The sequence below is a fragment of the Trichoplusia ni genome, chromosome 6, assembly GCF_003590095.1.
Source record: "Trichoplusia ni isolate ovarian cell line Hi5 chromosome 6, tn1, whole genome shotgun sequence".
NCBI lineage: Eukaryota > Metazoa > Arthropoda > Insecta > Lepidoptera > Noctuidae > Trichoplusia > Trichoplusia ni.
The window spans coordinates 7,605,831-7,624,129 of record NC_039483.1 but is presented as its reverse complement, the minus strand read 5'-3'; the positions used below and the strand labels follow the sequence as shown (position 1 = coordinate 7,624,129).

The window sequence follows — 18,299 nt, the reverse complement described above, 5'->3', positions numbered from 1 at the left end:
TTGATATTACACAGAGAATAAATAAAAGAAAAATGGGAGCACAGATCAACATAGGTTTTGTTTAATAATGACAAAAAAAGCCGATTTATTTTTAACGACTTCCGCACTGTGTAAAATGCAAAGACATTATACTAGAGTATAATATAATGCCTTTGATAAAATGAAATTTAATCAGACCGTCTTTCTTGACATTTTAACAACATGTGAAAAGGTTTTCCTTTTCCATTAAACAGGATTAACCATAAACCCTGTTTCACTTTCTACTGCTTTTTAGCATTTCGTATTTTATCTCATAACATAAACGTCAATGAAATACCTATTACAATTTAATTGTAGTCAACTTATTTATTTTTCAAACAAAGAGAAAACAATTAATAACCAACGACTGGAAAGTTAAAAATAAAAATTAACTCCATCTAAAAAGTTTCAGAATTGTGTAAAAGTAGTTACTACCCTTTTAACTTTTTTTCTTCTACTTTAGTGTTAATTTGGAAGGTATTAAATAATTAAAATAAGCTCTAGAGTTTATACCTACCTAACAAAAAGCCTTCAAAGCTTACGCGTTCATTGTGTAAAAAACTTTTAAATAAATGTTTTAGGACCCGGTATAAAACATAGTGTTCCATCTCCTCCATGAAATATCCTGAGAATATCGTTGCTCAATCTTTTTGAGATAATTTAAAATAATTTTATTGTCACTGCAGCTTGCTATGTATAACGATACTGAGTAGGTAGCTATCGACTTTTCTCCCGCCCCACCCGTAGCGGTCACCCGCCCAATCAAGCTTTAGTAAAGACCGCATAGTAGATAATATCAAATTTATCGATAAAATTAAATTACGCAGTAAAAGGTCATTTAGTTGATAATTTTATTTTAATTATTTATTATTTATTGTACACAGATACTTATAATAATAAAATAACATACAAAGTGGTAACATACAAGGCGAGCTTAACCCATTACTGGATTCTCTTCTAGCATTTTGTAATAAGTGAATAGATTTTTCGTTACCCTTGAACTAGTGAAAGATAATTAAAGTACTTAAGTATATTCTTTATTCAGTCCCACGACTAAATTAATTTATAAACCTCTTTCTCCGAAATATCCAACAACCTCGACCATTAAAAAAAATCTGAACTTCCGTGTGAGCTATCGATAAAACAGTTTTTCGTAACGCCATACCAGCACTGGGTCCGCCGCTTCATTTTCCCACTTTCCCTCAGTCTGTCTGCATCGGGTGGACGCTCGGCTCGTGTCGACACCACGTCTCTTACGCGAACCTCTAACAACCCTTTATTAACATACCAATTACGCGAAATCTAAATAAAAAGTTATAAGGTATTATAATAACAATGTAAGTTGTCATTGTGATTTCATGCAAGGAGGTGCAACAATCCTTATGTAAGTATTATTTGTTTTTACGTTTTAGTACTTATTAAATTGCTAATTTTTTAAGTAATATCTGCAGGAATATTTCCATTATTTGCTTTGAAAATAAGGCACTTACATAACTTTGTAATTTTTAATGGTAGATTATTGAAACTTACTTAGACCCACCGCTTCATTTTTGTTTAAGGTATAAGTACATAATAAACATTAAAGATAGAATGAGGTCGTGCATTGAACCCATAAAATATTTGTAAGAAAAGTATAGCAAATAATAATAATCAAATTATTTTTCAATATGCACCTACCTAAGTAGCTACCTATTTAGCAGTTTAGGTTGGTACTGATTTTTTCGAGTGCGTGGAATAAATTTTGATTCATCGTTTGGGTGTCCCTGGTTTTCAGTATGGCTAAATTCCCATGCACCCGTATTTCAATTTATTTTAACAACTGCTGTGGATGTGTTTTAGGTAGATATTTGAGTATTTTTAGTTTCCATCGATTTCTATGAACTACCTATACCTAGTTACAGTCGTAGCCAAAACTTTACCATAATATGTACCTAAAGATTAAAAAGAGGTTAGTGGTGGAATCCTTATCACTACAATCTATTTATCATTATACCCCTGTATATGATAAATAGATTGCAGCCAATTTTCAAACCTACTAAATAATGCATTTAAATATCAATAAAATCGATAATGGTCTTTCGGCGGAGTATTTTAACATTGGTAACTAACATTTTACACAAAAATTATATGTATACGTAAGTAAGTAGGTAATAAGATTACCTACAATATAGCTATGTAATAAATACAATACAAACTTCGTTTGAGACGGGAAAGCATCCCTTAAGACTATGGTGTTGTATATTTTCTGTTCTTGGGTCTTATCGCAAAATAAGTTGACACCTGGAAAACAATGGCTTAAATTTTGAACCTATTGTTTTCTGCCGAATTTAATTTTCGGTACCTAATTAAATACTTATTAAACTAAACTGATGCTACCTTCTAATAAAATGGTGATATGTCAAATTATGTTTGTGCTTGCGGTACATAAAATATTATTAAGTATTTGTGTGATGCCAATGCTTGTCCTGAATCTGGGTGTGTCTGGGTGTGTATGTGTGTGTGTGTATGTAACTTGAATGTTTGTGAAAAACCCGCGATACAGTCGTTTAAAAAAATGATTTTCAAATCCCTGTCAACAACATAAATCTCAAGTTATATTTTGACTGGTTTCCTAACTAAGCATCGGTTTGTATCTTGACAAGCAAATTACCTACTAAATGTAGTACAAGTGGCCCAATTAAACTTGGATTAACTTTTCGGTTAGGAATTTCCTATTATTAGGTAGATATGTTGGAAAGATCTTTAGGAGAATACGAATAATGTCAATTTTCATCCAATTTCCATTAATTCATTGGCCATTGTTAATAGCGGAATTCGGGCCCAGATAGCACGCCAAATAACTTTAAAAACACGATAAAGAAAAAAATATTTAGATTGTAAACAATCCATGCAATCTAAAAAGCTTTATACTTCTCGACCAGCATGTGTCAGACACATATTTTATGGTCGTGTTATGAGTACCTATATAAAATTTGATTGATACATCAAAGTATCATGCGTCAAAGTAAGCCCATTTGCCATACTTAAATTCCTGTCGTTGTAGTATAAATAGATAATATACAATCACAGTATAGACATTGTAGACTGTCTGTAGGCTTTCTGTAGGTTACAAAGGTAGAGCCAAACATTCACAGGAAAACAAGCAAAATATCGAAAATCTTGATTGTGGTTAATATTTACCACGTAATTTATATTCAACATGATGCGCCTTCATACTTTCTCTACGTTTACGTTTCTCCTTTTTATTTACCTATACCAAAAACTTCTAAAACTTGTCTTTATGACATAGTCTTGTAAAAGCATATTGCCTAAAACATTCAGAAATTAGAAATAAGCGAACTGGTTTTCTGAAATCGTTATTTAGCGTGATCTTTTCATCCGTTTTTCTGGCAGTGATCTTCAAATTTCTGAGCATCGTTTTCTTTAAGAGTGGTATAATAATATGTATAGTGGCCTTTGTCCCTCACCCGACCATAACATCTCACCCGGAACGATAAACAGACGGTTCGTTACGAGTTATTATTTTTGTTTACATAAAAGTCCTCTTGAATGTAGAGATTACTTTCGTTATTTATTCAATGTTAGGTTTAATTATTACTCATAAAGAACGATATATAGTTCACTTACTATATACTAATGAGCTTTAAAAAAGGATAATATATCAAAGTAACATTTAGCGGTCGAATAAATCTAATATACATTTTCACAAAATATGTCGTTTTAATCTTGTTTTAAATACAGCAAATGATTTGCTATCCTCTAAATTATTAGGTAGGTTATTAAAGATATATTTAATTAAATTAAAGAAGAATTGTTCAATTTTTTGTTTAGGTGAGGAGTACCGTCTCCTCGGCGACCAGATGATCAATTTTATTGTGATCGGGAGCTACAGAAGGCCACAAAAATTGCTCCCCACGGCAGTCCAGCTCGCGCGTACATCGCCTACCACAAACTCGGGACAGGCATGGAGGCCCAGACCACCACGCCGCAAACCGAGTGCGAATGTGGTGTGCACCCATCAGTCTTCTACCTATTGGCCACCTTGCTTCTCACTAGGTAAGTCAGCCTTATGATTCGAGCGCTTAGGTACTTTAGTCACTTACCGACACGTTCCAATAAGGTACGATCCAGAAAGTTATCGAAGTCGCGGGAAATGTGAATGTATCCCAAGTATTTTTAATAGTCGAAGAACTATTTCGCAAACCCACTACGACTGAAGTCTTTAAGTAAAACTGATCGCATCCATCACGAGATGGCGGCCCATCTAACATGACATAATTATTTTATTGAGTTCCTTTTTAATTTTTTTTATGTTAATAGTAACCGAAACAGTAGGTTTCGATGTATTTTCATAATGTTTAGTTAAATTTAAAACCATTTCATACAAAATAAAAAACTGTTTTTTGACTTGTCATCAAAGACTAGGCCATAGACCAGCTTAGTCTGTTATCGAAGCGTCGACGTATCCTTTGGGTACACCCGTGTTACATTAACGACGCCATATATTCCGAAGTGGTTTCTGACCCTTCTAAATGCATTTTATATACACCGAGGAACATAGATTTTTGGGTAATTTTATGTTCACATTGACCACAAAACGATGGAATCTTTTAGCATCGCGTATTTTCTGGTTAGTTATGTGAATCAACCATTCTATGTTAAAAAAGTTCCATCTAGTTTTACCGGCTATACCTAGAGTTAGGTAAATAAAGGCACTTATTACGGCTTTAAACATGTCTTAACTACTGTACTAAATGATGCGTATTTCTGATACAGAGGTATCGTAGTTACTCAAGGTTTAGTAAAGTTTTAAGTGAACAAAAAAACCTTGACTACTATTGTGTTCAAACTGTCCGTAATACTAAAATAGGAACATACTCTGAACGTATATGGCGATCTGAATGTTCTGATCTTCATCGAATTGGCCCATAAAAATGTGTTTATCGAATATCAACATAATTTTGCCGACATTATATACTGTAGCAACCAGATCCCTCAGTAATATGACCTATAAATAACGTTGAATCACAGAACAGGAGTTAATTGCGGAACAATGCTAAACAGGCAATATTAGTCTTGTGAGACAGACTCTCGAAAATTAACCTACCAAGAAACATTCAGCTTCTTAGTTCAGTATCACTTTAAGCTATCGTTGACGTCAGTAGAAAACGCTTAAATGTATGAAAATTACCTTTAGTTTTGAGCAACCCTGTTATATGACGTTTTCTAGGACGTTCACGATAGCTTGAAGAGTTACTGAAATGTCACTTGGCTACCAAGGTTCTTTATTTAGATAAAACGTCAAAAAGCAACGTTTGGAACTTGTAGAGTTGACCTAATAAGTATTTTACTTAATGAGTTACTTCTAAGTAATTTGAAGGTTTGTTAAAACCTCAGTAAACAAAGGATTAACCTTAAGCGGGAGTAGCCTGAACATTCAAAACAGTTTATGATTGAGTCTGCATTTTACTGTATGATGGAAAGAGACTACAGTAGGAAGCAGTATATAAATATATTTAAAAACCTAGGTAGTTTTGGAGAGATTATACCTAGTTCGGAGTGAAAAGATTTTCCGCATACTCGCACTTGGACAATATTTATTGTATGTATACACGCACTTTCTCATAAGAACTAATGGTTTAACATAATCGTAAATTTCATTTAGTAAATAAGCATACTTCGAAAGTTGTTGTTTTGATACAAAATGAAACAGGGAACAATGTTCAATAATGCCGAAACACAATTTTCTGCGAATTGAGGAGTTCTTCCTATAACATTATTGTAATACATTAATAAAACCACTAGGGCTTTTTGCAAAAATGTTTTCTGTGGATATTTTTTTTGCAATAATGGTCAAACTTGTTTAACCAGAAGAGTGTTACGGCTAAACTTAAAGTAAACTGGTACGAAAAGTTTACGAGATTTCCGAAAAAACCTTGTACTTTGAATACTTAACTTGCCAACAAGGCACTAAAAGCTGTAATATTTTGGCGAACTAGGCAAAATTTAAGATGGGATATGGAAACCGCAGGATCGGGTCAAAAACTTGATAAGCATTGTAAAGATAGATATTTTGTACAACGCGTAGTGTCTACATATGTAAAGAAAATACATATATTTTTTAATATAATATTATTGTCTGTATATGGCCTGCTTGGGCGATGGTTTGAAAACATATAATGTTTTATATGTATATACATAAAATTCATCGTTTTTTAGGACGTTCACGATTGTAGCAACACTAGCAACGTACTCTTACTTTAAACTCTAAAGTGTTGAACTCAATAAACGCCGACACTAAAAGTATTCAAAAGTACCTTCTGAATTGATAACTTCCTCATTTCTGACGTAGCTTAAAATTTTGCAAAGGATGGGACAACTCTGGAGAAAAGTTTTAGCTAATTATTGTGACTTTACGTGAACTGTAAGACAAACTAAGCGTACGGCAAAGCTAGTTATAAGTAATAGATGAACTAAAAAAAGTTAATACTCTACATGACCTTGAAAATAAATAAAGTTTGTTATCTTTAATAAGATTTCCTGACTTGCTACAATCTTCTGTTTAACGCGATCAACACCACGTAAGTGTGCACTCCTGACAAACATCTAATGTCTAGTAAGTAACGCCGTGTTTGGTGTTACGATGGGCCTGAACAAACAAAAACACATGTAAACAAGATAGAATATAAGACATGAAACTCGCGCCAAATTGACAGCATAAACATATTGACCGAAAACCAAACTGCTACCAATGGAACTCGATCAATAGAAACGTTCACTTTCATAGTTTTTGTACTTTTATAGATGAAATACAAACGAATATGACTTTTGGGACCTTGAATTAAGATATCTATCTTTAAATAAAAATGATTGCTGTTCTTTAGTATCGCTAGCACTCGAGAGCGGCTGAAAGAGTGAAATTCGCGAGTTTCATCTTGCCACTGAAATAAGTCGAGTCTTTGAGGTCACCACGTAAAACCCACTGTGCGCGTCGTGTCGGCCTGTTCAGTAGAACAAGCAATAAAAGGCCGACCATTTTTTGATTCATTTTTTAAATACACTAAAAACAAAAAATCAACCAATCAATCAATATCAGAAGTAATCGAATAAATTGTATTATCTGTATTCATGTCTAAAATAATAAAATCCTTTTGTTAAACTTTATTAAATTGAACTTTATATAACTAATTTCCTTAGAGTTGCATATAGTATTTTTTTTTCGAAAAATAGAGTGATAAAGAAGTTTCACTTCTACACACACTCTAGGATACGCACACATGTTTTTTCTTTCGTTTCTTTTTTAATTTTGGTTCCGTAAAAGCAATTTGGCCCTCTGTCTTTGACTACAAGGGTAAAAAGACTTTTTAAATAATGTGTGTCCAAAACTCGGAACACCTAGAACACTATGTTTTGTTTGTCAAACAAAAAACGAGTTGGTTTTCGATAGGACCGCTGAACAGTAGCACTCTACCCACAAAATGGTATCGACTGGTGTCAATTACAAACAAATTGGCTTGGAGTAAACAAAGCACACGTCTAGTCCATCATTAGCGTGTATATTATAGATAGTAATTCAAAGTAAAGGCTTAACCTTCTGGGCCCCAGTTCTGCTATTTACAATCACCGATGAATGCATGGAAGTTGGTTGAAATTGGCACCATTCGTCATTTTTCCAACACAATTTTAGTGCTGGTAAAATGCTTAAGAGAATAGGAATAATTTCAAATTTCATCCAATTGCCATTCATTCATCGGCCATTGTGAATCGGGGCCCAGATCGACATTCAGACAAGGTAAAAGCATTGAATCACTTACACGTTTATTATTTCGAGTTCTTATTTGACATGTTTTAGTGATTGCCAGAGATCATGGTCCCTTTTTATAGTTGACTAGCTGTTGCCCGCGACTTCGTCTGCGTGGTTAGAAGATATAAGTTATGACTTTTTCTTCGCTCCTATTGGTCGCAGCGTGATGATATATAGCCTAAAACCTTCCTCGATGAATGGTCTATTCAACATAAAAATATTTTTTCAATTTGAACCAGTAGTTGCTGAGATTACAAAGAGAGAAACAAACTCTTCAGCTTTATATATTAGTATATAGATGCCAACGATATCTTCGCTACGTTTCATCGATTTTTAATTTCTCGCGCGGAGATTTTAATATTACGATAACTCATTACCTATTAACTTTTTTGTGTAGTGTAAAAGGCAATTTTGTTCTATATTACATGCATAATATATCTAACTTATTTATTTGGATAAGGATTAATACTGTATTGTTAAAAATAGGTTATTATTTATCCCATAATTTTACTGTATTAAGAGAACACATAAAAATGGTTATTGTGGGTTATCCTTGGAAGATAGACATATACCACCGCGGACTTTTTTGTAGATCTATTAAAGAGGTACAAACCCGCCATACATTGTTTTGTTGTAACCTTAAAGGTTTTGGCAGCGTTCTCGAGGAAAGCTCTTGAATGGCTTAATTTTTTCCGACATGTTTAACTAATATCGTTGTAATATCGTCAGTTTACACAAAACCTAAACTTATTATACACTAAAACCTTCCTCAAGAATTGCTCTATTTATTTTTGAAAACCGCATAAAAATCCGTTCAGTACTTTTCTAGTTTATCGCGAACAGACAGACAGACAGTCGCGGCGGGGGACTTTGTTTTATAATATGTAAGGATAAGGATGTGCCGTATGATGATATGCGTGACAGTTCTAATATTCGTTTTTACGCAAATTTCTTACAAGTTATCAAAAATCTGACGATATTCTTAAGCAATCGATAATGTCCTCTGGCAACTTTCCTACGATTGTCAATTATTGCCTGCGGCGCGGCGGCGTATCAACTTAATAAGCACTTTCTATACGACTTGGCACTTCAGAATTAAGATTAAAAGTCGTTCGAGAAAGACCAGCTAATACATGCAAGGCGTGTAAGATTATTTGAAGCTCTTGGTGATTATGCAAATACACTTACATTATCTGCTATTTCCTTTTATGTCAGCGAAGAATTTAAATGACGTTCTCGGATTGTATCTGTTTCAAAATAAATTGCTTGTTTTTTTTTTGCACCGGTACATTTGTATTTACTTCGCTTGCTTCCCAGTTATACTGGGTTGATACGAAGGTGGGGCGAATCTTGCTACTGCCAATACATGATTTTTAAGTTTTTGCAACGTTTGCACACGATGTATCTTTCCTAACAGCTGATTATGTCTACACGCATAGGTCATTCACCTTACAACGATAAATCTGAGTATAACCTACGATGCGTTGTTGCCGCTCTGACGCAAGTCACAAGACGGCCGGCCGCGGCCACCTTTATACCTACTAGATAGCGTATCATACGCCGCGCTCGGCGCGCGTGCGACGCTGCCGCTTTGTTCCCTAACTATCCAAGGTCAACTAACTATCAGCTACAAAGGGTGGTTGCGTTTCACTCTGATTTGTTAGCTATTTATATGTATAGTTTGTTTGAAAACAAAAAAATGTCATTTTTGTTGCTTTTAATTTTTAAGCCGTGTTGAATTAATGCTAAACACGAATATTAAACGTTGTGTAATTTAACGCCCCATCGTCACATCAACCCTGTATAATAGATCAAGGACTCATTGTGTATTAAAAATTCCCTTTAATTATGCCCATATTGTTGTAAGCCATCTTTGATAACTATTGATTTGCATAATATGTACAAAATAATGCTAAAAATACTGAATTTTCAAAGCACGTTAAATCAAGTCAAATTTTATTTTCATGGACGGAGTACAAATCTTACTTTGCGTTTTATTTCGGGCCTATATAAACGGATCCTGCAATAGTCATTTACCTCCTGAAGCAAGTACTGTTGTAGTTAAAGAAGAGAGATGCAACTATGCGCCGTGTAGTACTTTGTCTCGCTTTCTCTTAGGTTAACAAGTGGTGGTAGTTCCTCGGTACTTTATGTCTGAAACCGGGCGTTTCAGATACGGTACTTGTACTCTAACTTTAGTGCTTTTACGTGTTACGTCTGTAGTTCGATGTATTATTAAATTTTATGCGGTAAACTCGTTCCGTATAACATTTGTTTTATTTTCGTTCAAACTTAAGCTATTGTGTAACCATTTACGTCTTCTACGTTAAGGAACTCGTAAATAAAGCTGTTCTTTGTTATTTAATTTAAAACAAGTTAATCTATACTTGTATACTAATATATAAAGCTGAAGTTTGTTTGTTTGTTTGAACGCGCTAATCTCAGGAACTACTGGTCCAAATTGAAAAAATCTTTTTGTGTTGAATAGACCATTCATCGAGGAAGGCTTTCGGCTATAAACCATCACGCTGCGACTAATAGGAGCTAAGATATAATGGAAAATGTGAAAAAAAAACCGGGCAGGTATATCTAAATCATAACTTATATCTTCTACCCACTGGGACGAAGTCGCGGGCAACAGCTAGTGGTGTTATAAAAGACATGCAGTCAGTGAAAACCAAACAGTACTTTTTATAAAAGAACTATTCTTTCTTGTTCAGTCTACTATCAGCAGACGCAAATAAGTATTAGGTATACTCAAAACACAAAAGAATAATAGTAGACCAGGATCAGTCGCAATTCGACAAACATAATAAAACTTTAATTATAGATACGTTTTATCATTTTTGACTGAAAATCATTAATCATAGATTTTCGTAAATCCCAGCTTTTATAAACTAAAAAAATAACGTGTTTACTGTAATCTGAAGTTTGAAAACATCTCCTGAATACGGTAAACTGAGTTCTTTTACATAGCACCGTGTAACAAAGCTCTCAATCACACGCAGACAAAACAATACTCGATGTTGGCATAAAAGCGTTGCTATGCCTTTTATTTCTAGCACAATATTCCTAAGTACCTATTGTATAAATAACAAAGGTGTCGGTGCTATATTCGAACGAAAGAGGGCAACATAAAAATGTATTGAACATCTTAGAAAAGGCCTGCGAATATATTCAATATATTGCGTATTTTCATATTTCTACAGTTGACGTCCCCTGAACACGAAACGACGACACATTATGCCATGCGCCATGTAATTTTGATTTTAAGATAAAGTATGGAACGTCAAATCTTTATCTTAATCCTATCTTTCACAGCAGAAAGGAAAATGCAAGGAGTCGCTGTATCTATGCCCCTCTAACAAAGCGCATTTTGAAAATCGTAAACTTTGAAAGAAAATGTTCGAATGTATGGAGACGTCAGGTCAAAGTCATGTGACTTATCGAACTGACATGTCATTTTCATACATTTTTGTGGACGCTAACGGTAAATGAAAGCAAATAAGCAAACCAATTTTCTGCTATTCTACGATTTTTACCTCTAACAACGTACAAACATTGACTGTGTATCATCCGGTGTCAGAAACTTGCTGGATGTTCGCGTACCTACGAAGGCCCTTCTTAAAGATAAGGCACGTACTATAAAGTATGGTATAATCTAATATGCCCGTAGAAATCATATATTCTAGGCATGTTTCAAACAAAAAGTTTCGATGTATCAGGAAGACTGACGGGCACTCTTTCCCAGGTATATCAAAAATAGACGTAATGATATCGCTATCACTTTTTTTAGCTTATTCTATTTACGGGGTTTTTTTGCTGTACAGAAAAATGTCACCGAATATTCCTATCATTACGTCTATTTTTCAGTACTTACATACTTTAAGTCTTAGTACTTCTTTTGAGTTTATTAAATTCGATGCAGCAATTATTAATACTTACATTATACGCGATTATTTGCTTAGGTTATTAAAACATGCTGTGACAGAAATAATTTTAAAATCATTTTATTTAGTTATCATACGCTTAACTAACAAAAATCACTGTTTTTAATTCATATAAGTCTTGTATGTCTTAAGTGTGTCGCCTGTAATGAGATGTAGAGGTAAAGAATTAAGCGACATAGTCTATTTAGGTCTGGAGCCTTGTCAATAAGTTCACGGTCTCATTAGCGCGGTGGGTAGTGTTGCCAAGTTTGATTTGTTTTAAATCGATGCATGACGAAAAAAAACCCGGTTTTAGGGTTGAAGATCGAGAGCAATCGAAGAAATTTGTAATTAAAAGCACAGATTACTCAATAGTTACTATTTAAGTTAAGGCGATAGTGCCGTAACCTATTGGTTAAGTGGAATTCGCACTTGCATCAATTGGACTACCTCTCTCGTTCATGCTATGCGCGGCTAGTGACTTGATGTGATGTGTGCCATTTTGAATTTGACATGGTGATGTAATGAGTAGAAATAACTTAGCGTATAGACACATTTTTCGTCCCTCGAATCCCGCGCAAACCTGGCAACAAACAATAGTTACCTGAAATGTAATAGTAAGAGTTACTGTATACTCTTACAGCAAATATTATAGATCTGTGGTTATTTCATTTCCGTGTTGAAAGATAGTATCTTCCTCGCTAATAAACTGTATGAGAGGTAACCTTATTATGAATACTTTGTGTGAAATACCATCCCCATAGTCGTAATTTAGGATAATATTCTCGCATCATGAATGAAAATTTCTCCATTAATGGATGTTACATCGAGGAAAGTGATCTTATGTCGACTCGTGTACCATCGGGGCTCTTAAAGTGAAAAGTATGAAAGTCGAGATACTTGAGACATTTGAGCCGTTTTTGCCGAATTGGCAACAATAACGTAATGCTGAGAATAGTCGTGATGAATGGAGGCAGGGCTCCGGACCAGACGTTCTGGCGCCACGCCCGACAATCGATAAAACCAAACTAGAGCCCTCTAAGTAAATGTTTTATGAGATTAATAGATAAAACTGAATGGCGCACTTGTTATTTGAAATCGGCCATCGCAGATCATTTGAGACAACTTAATTTAATTTAAAAGCTAATTGAGGATGTCTTGCGTTATTCGACGCTATACCTAACTGAAAACGTATTTGAAATTTATCAGTTTTAACGGTAAGGTTGAAATTGAAATATAAATAATGATTTATAAAGTTAGAAGTGATAAACATTTAACAATAAGAACAGAGACCTCAGTTATTGTCTTTTTAACCTCTACACAAAAAAGCGGCGTGTTACAAGTTTAACCTGTCTGAATGTGTCTGCCATCATAGCTCCCGAACGGATTGAGTAATTTCAATTTATTTTGTTTTATATTGAAGGTGAAGAATGTGCAAGTGTTCTTAGACATGTTTGATAAAGATCAGTCCAGCCATCTAAAAGATGTGGGGGGCTTTAACTCGGATGTTATTTTTTAAAAATTTTATATAACCTGTATTGGCCTACATTAAGCAATGTTTGAACGTTTTCATTTGTACAAAAAGACTTGGAAAGAAGATATTTCAATCGTTGTCCCGTGATAAAGAAGTCAGGGTCCGTTGATAAAAAACTTGAGAAAATTGTAGTGGTGATTATTGCGTTTACCAGTTTTTTCCATTAAGTATTTAAAATCTACAATTGAATAAAGTCCTGGCGTAGATCTGATGATGGATCAGAGAGCTCTGTAGCTTGCGTTTGGACTGAATTTGTGTATATCGATGAGAACTTTCCCCCCATATTGGTTATATGGGGGGAAAGTGCTCATCAATATACACATGGTTGGTTATAATGGACCTACCCATCACAAAAAAATGTACATTTAAACAAAAACCGACTCCAAAAAGTAAACTAAAAAGCATAAAATATCGTTTATTTGTAAAAAAAAATGTTAAGAATCAACTTCAGAGCTTTAAGTGTCATACTTTCACGCTTAAAATACATGCAAAAATCAAAATAATAAATAAAAGATTCTGTCATATCAAACAAAGAAACAAGAAAAGCGATTTACAATTCAAAAAACGTTCTCGAACTAGAATAGTATCAACATAAGTGAAATGGAAAAATATATATTCAAATTTGGGGGACGAAATTGGTGTGCTCCAGTGATTTCAGGTTACGCGGCATTAAATTGCCTGTCGGGGAGGCGGCGGGTAGTACGGTACCTGCTGCACGAATAGGTATACGTCCACTCTGTTTTTACGACTACAGTTCACCTGCATAAATCGGGCTGAAGGGAAACTTTGGAAACAAACGTTTAAGCAACGCTGAAACGATCTGACCACTTTGCAAAATTGATTTAATAAAATTTATGTTAGGTGTTGGATGCATGCTGAGTTAGCTTAATGTTCAGGAATGTATATAGGCTACTTAATAATTCTAGACATAAGTAGGTACTAACTTTATGCTGATAAAGCGCTAAGAAGGCTAATTTAAGATACCGAAATCGACATTGTGTGTGTGACACGGTGCAATATTGCTTAAGTATTTTCCTAACACAGACAATCTTTATTTTCCAAGTAACTCATAAACTGTTCAAGTTCTATTCGGAGTTGTGGCACACAAATTGATTGCCTTCCTAACTGTAGCTTAACCTCGATTTTTTAGTTTCATTAGATACTCGTTATTTAATGACGGTAACCGATACGTTAAACTTATAACACACCACTTTTTATGTAGAGGTTACAAAAATAATCATAAACTGAGGTCACTATTCTAGTTTTTAAATTTTACAACTTTATTAAGCATTTTACTTTATTAATCATAATTAATATTTCAATGGTAACATCATCACAAACCTTCCGGTTAAAACTGGTGATTTTAATTTTAATTCGTTTTCAGTTACAACATCGAACAAGAAATAGAAGACATCCTCCCTTAACATTTAAATTAAGTTGTCTCAAATGATCTGCGATGGCCGATTTCAAATAACTAGTGCGCCATTAAGTTGTATCTATTAATCTCATAAAACATTTACTTAGAGGGCTCTAGTTTGGTTTTATCGATTGTCGGGCGTGGCGCCAGAAAGTCTGGTCCGGAGCCCTAAAAATTAAAACATTCCGCACACAAATTTTCTTTATTTTGAAGGAAATGGCTACCGTATTTCAGCTATAAATAATAATGTATGTGTCATTTACGTTTTCAAGGAGGCCTGTATAAAATGAGTATTCACTCTAACCACAAAGTTCCCCGAGGCATTAAACGTAACACGATGCTTATTATGAAAGCAGTATTTTCATTGACTTCTTAAACAACAAAGCTCGCAGCCCACCAGTCGTAAAAAGAATAATCTTTTTTGTTTTGTTCGCTTTAAGGTTTATTAAGTTTTCTCTCCTGGGGAAGGTTACAGGTGCTCTTAGGTTTGTATTGAGTAACATTGTCTTAAAACAGGCTCCGAGTTCGCTATTTACAATGGCCGATGACTAAATGCAAATAGGATTAAAACAGCATTATTCGTATTCTCCTCAGCATTTTTCCAGCACAAAAATTGTAAATGCAGTACCTACAGGGCGGAACACTCAGGTCAATATAATGAAATTCCAACTATTGTGTTGGGAAAAATGCTGAGGATTAAACGCATGGTGTCATTTTATTCCTATTTCCATTGATTCATCGGCCATTGTAAATAGCGGAATTAGGACCCAGGCTTGTTGCCGTTGAGGTAGTGACTACGTACTATATTGTGTAGCCATGTCTTATTTAAATACGTCAAGCTATTAAGGACTCTGGTTGTGTCAGAAACTAGTCGGAAGATGCCAAGAAATAAGCTTGTAAACCGTTATTAAATATATACTGTACTATTCCTCTCATTAGGTACTATTAAAAATATAATATCCGTTTTATCAAGGCGCGAAGATCTTCATTTAAAATAAATGTGTGAAAAATTAAAGACTGCTATTAGTGGACCAGTAGATCTTTATTAGTGTCGGCCTAAGGCCTGATTCGCACGGGAGAATAGCAAATGCATTTCCAAGTACATGTTCATACGTCCGCGCTTTTAAAACGCGACGCTTTTTATCAAGTAGTGTTGCATTTTGAGCGCAGCGAAGACATCTTCAAAGTTAGAAATAATAGGTAAGAAATAATACAATGTAACATAGATTACGAAGACACGTCGCAAACACAGTCTAACATGAGATACTTAGATCAATATGTTGGAAAATCCAAGTCAGAAGCCTACGGACGGTTTGAACTCTCACGTCCATCCAGGTTATACATCAACCATACGAAGAATATAAGAAAAAGAAGACAAGAACTTACTCTAACTTCCAACACTTTACTAGGAGCATTTTAATATACAGATCTTTTCACACAATGTAAGACGCTGCCAAGAAAGTTTTAAATAAACCCTGCCATAGGAAGTTCGATAGGTGCGACATTCATGAAAGTTACGCTATCTTTTCGCCCCACCTTTGCAAACGGGCGAATTTATTTTCTTGTATATTGTAAGAGTAATATTTGAAAATGAATGACTGAATTATAAAAAATGAATATTATGAAAACTTTATAATCGGATTTAATTAATCTCTGACAATGTATTTTAATGTACAATTTACTTAGCTAAAACTGGTTAGACTGGTAGCCGACCCCAACATAGTTGGGAAAGGGCTAGGCCAATGATGATGACTAAGTAACTAACGAGTAAACCGCCAATAATCGATTAATAATCGAAATTATTCACGAGAAATAGAACTTCGACACTGTCTCATACAGTGCCTATTAGATAGGTAATGTTCCGAATTCCATGGATCCATTTCCAACGACGTTGTAATTAACCAACGTCTCCACACAGAGATTGGGAATCTTGTTTGTCTGAGGGACTGTGTAATTCTGATGTAATCCATGAAACGTGTACTTAATGCTGTATTATTTATAGTTATACTAGCTGACGCAGCAAACGATGTTTTGCCGAATGATGTTTTTTTTCTAGTTCTATGGATTTTTAATGCCAAATTATAAAAACAAACAATTTCGTTGAAAAAATAAAATATTGAATAAAATATAAATGAAATTGTTTGTTTTTTTTTTAGTAATGTGGCACTAAAAATAAATACCACTAGGAAAAAAAATATTCGGCAAAACAACGTTTGCTGGGTCAGCTGGTAAAATATATTACATCAATTCGTTAGTAGGCATTCAATCCGATGTGTACCTTCATCAAACCGTACTGAAATAAAACAAACAACACAATACTTGTACGTCATATTGAACAGAAAATTGCGGTTGATTCATGTCGAGAATGCGTCAAAATCCCATTTTACTGCGGTATAACAAAAAATACTCATGTTTTTGTTCGGGGAAAAATATGGATGTAAATTTTCCGTCGCCAGCTTTCACGAAACTTTTTTCGTGTCACATACACATTTCAAATCTATTGGGATGCATTGTCAAAGTGTTCACTAGCACTAGCGCAAAAAGGAGCATAAAAAGCCCACTAAAGTACGAAGTAAAAAGCATAATTTATTGTGCTTTCGAAAGAAAATGTTTAATTAATTTGAGATGTTTATATGATAATATTACCAGCCACACGCTTCATGTTAAGAACTTTCTTTGGTTTTGATCTCTCTCTCTCTGTTAAACGCTACTTGATATCCATAACTTATTAGAGTGCCAAAACTATCGACATGTGTTTTGAAAAGCATGTGTTTTGGAAATCACCTGCTTAAAATCCTGGATAAAATAAATATAATGTACGAATCTGCAGATATTTAAACAGATTTGCTGGTCTTATTCCTTGCAGATATTTTAATCGCAAGACCCCTTCTTCTATAGTAATTTTCGATAGTTGGATAGATTCCAGTTTCTCCGAATCAGAAGCACAATTTTCTCAATTATGCATTTATGTATATTCCGTCCAGTGCTGAAATAATATCCTTAACCAAGTTCATAGATGCACGGTTAGCCGAGTGATTGATTTAACTACGACAAACCCAATGGACGCGTCGTGCCGCGGTTTCCCCGCGTTGGACAAGAATCTGTATGATCCACGAATGCTTGTGACTTGAATATTTTTTAAACCCCCCGTGACATAAGGATTAAATTCCTTTTTCCGCTAGTTGGTTTTTAATAGAAAAGAAATTAATAATCTTAAAAATTACCACTGCCTGTTTTTTAACCCAGAATAATCCTTCTTCACAACAGACGCCAATAAAATGGTCGCTTTGCTTCACCACTTAATTTTTAAATCATCTTCTTAGACTTTACAGCGGCCTTAAGCTTGGCATCTAAATGTCCCCGGCTCTGTATATAGTGTATAACTAGATCCCTTTGTGTTCTTTAAATTCTATGTATTTAATACTGTCACCCGTCTCTTGGGTAATGAAAGTTGTAAAGTACTTCAGCCTTTACGAACTTTCTTTAACGCATATTAACTGTGAAAGGTAACAGAATTTCCAACTAGAAATATCTTTTGAAACTCTGACAAGCTCTTTGTCTTCGAGCATATTTAATGCCAAAAGAATTTGGTCGAGA

The 18,299-nt window shown here is 34.4% G+C and overlaps 1 protein-coding gene across 2 annotated transcripts in view; it reads left to right on the top strand.

The window, feature by feature from the left end:
• Positions 1–908: 908 nt before the first annotated feature.
• The window catches only part of LOC113494953, a 38,938-nt gene continuing 21,547 nt past the window's right edge, over positions 909–18,299 (top strand). Inside the window, exons 1-2 of one of the 2 annotated variants that reach the window (XM_026873491.1) lie at positions 909–1,402; positions 3,850–4,074. In XM_026873491.1, the coding sequence (XP_026729292.1) occupies positions 3,983–4,074 (92 nt within the window). In that variant the 5' untranslated portion in view covers positions 909–1,402; positions 3,850–3,982. Of the gene's footprint in view, positions 1,403–3,740; positions 4,075–18,299 lie in introns of those variants that run through there. The other variant, XM_026873493.1, reaches the window with a different exon arrangement.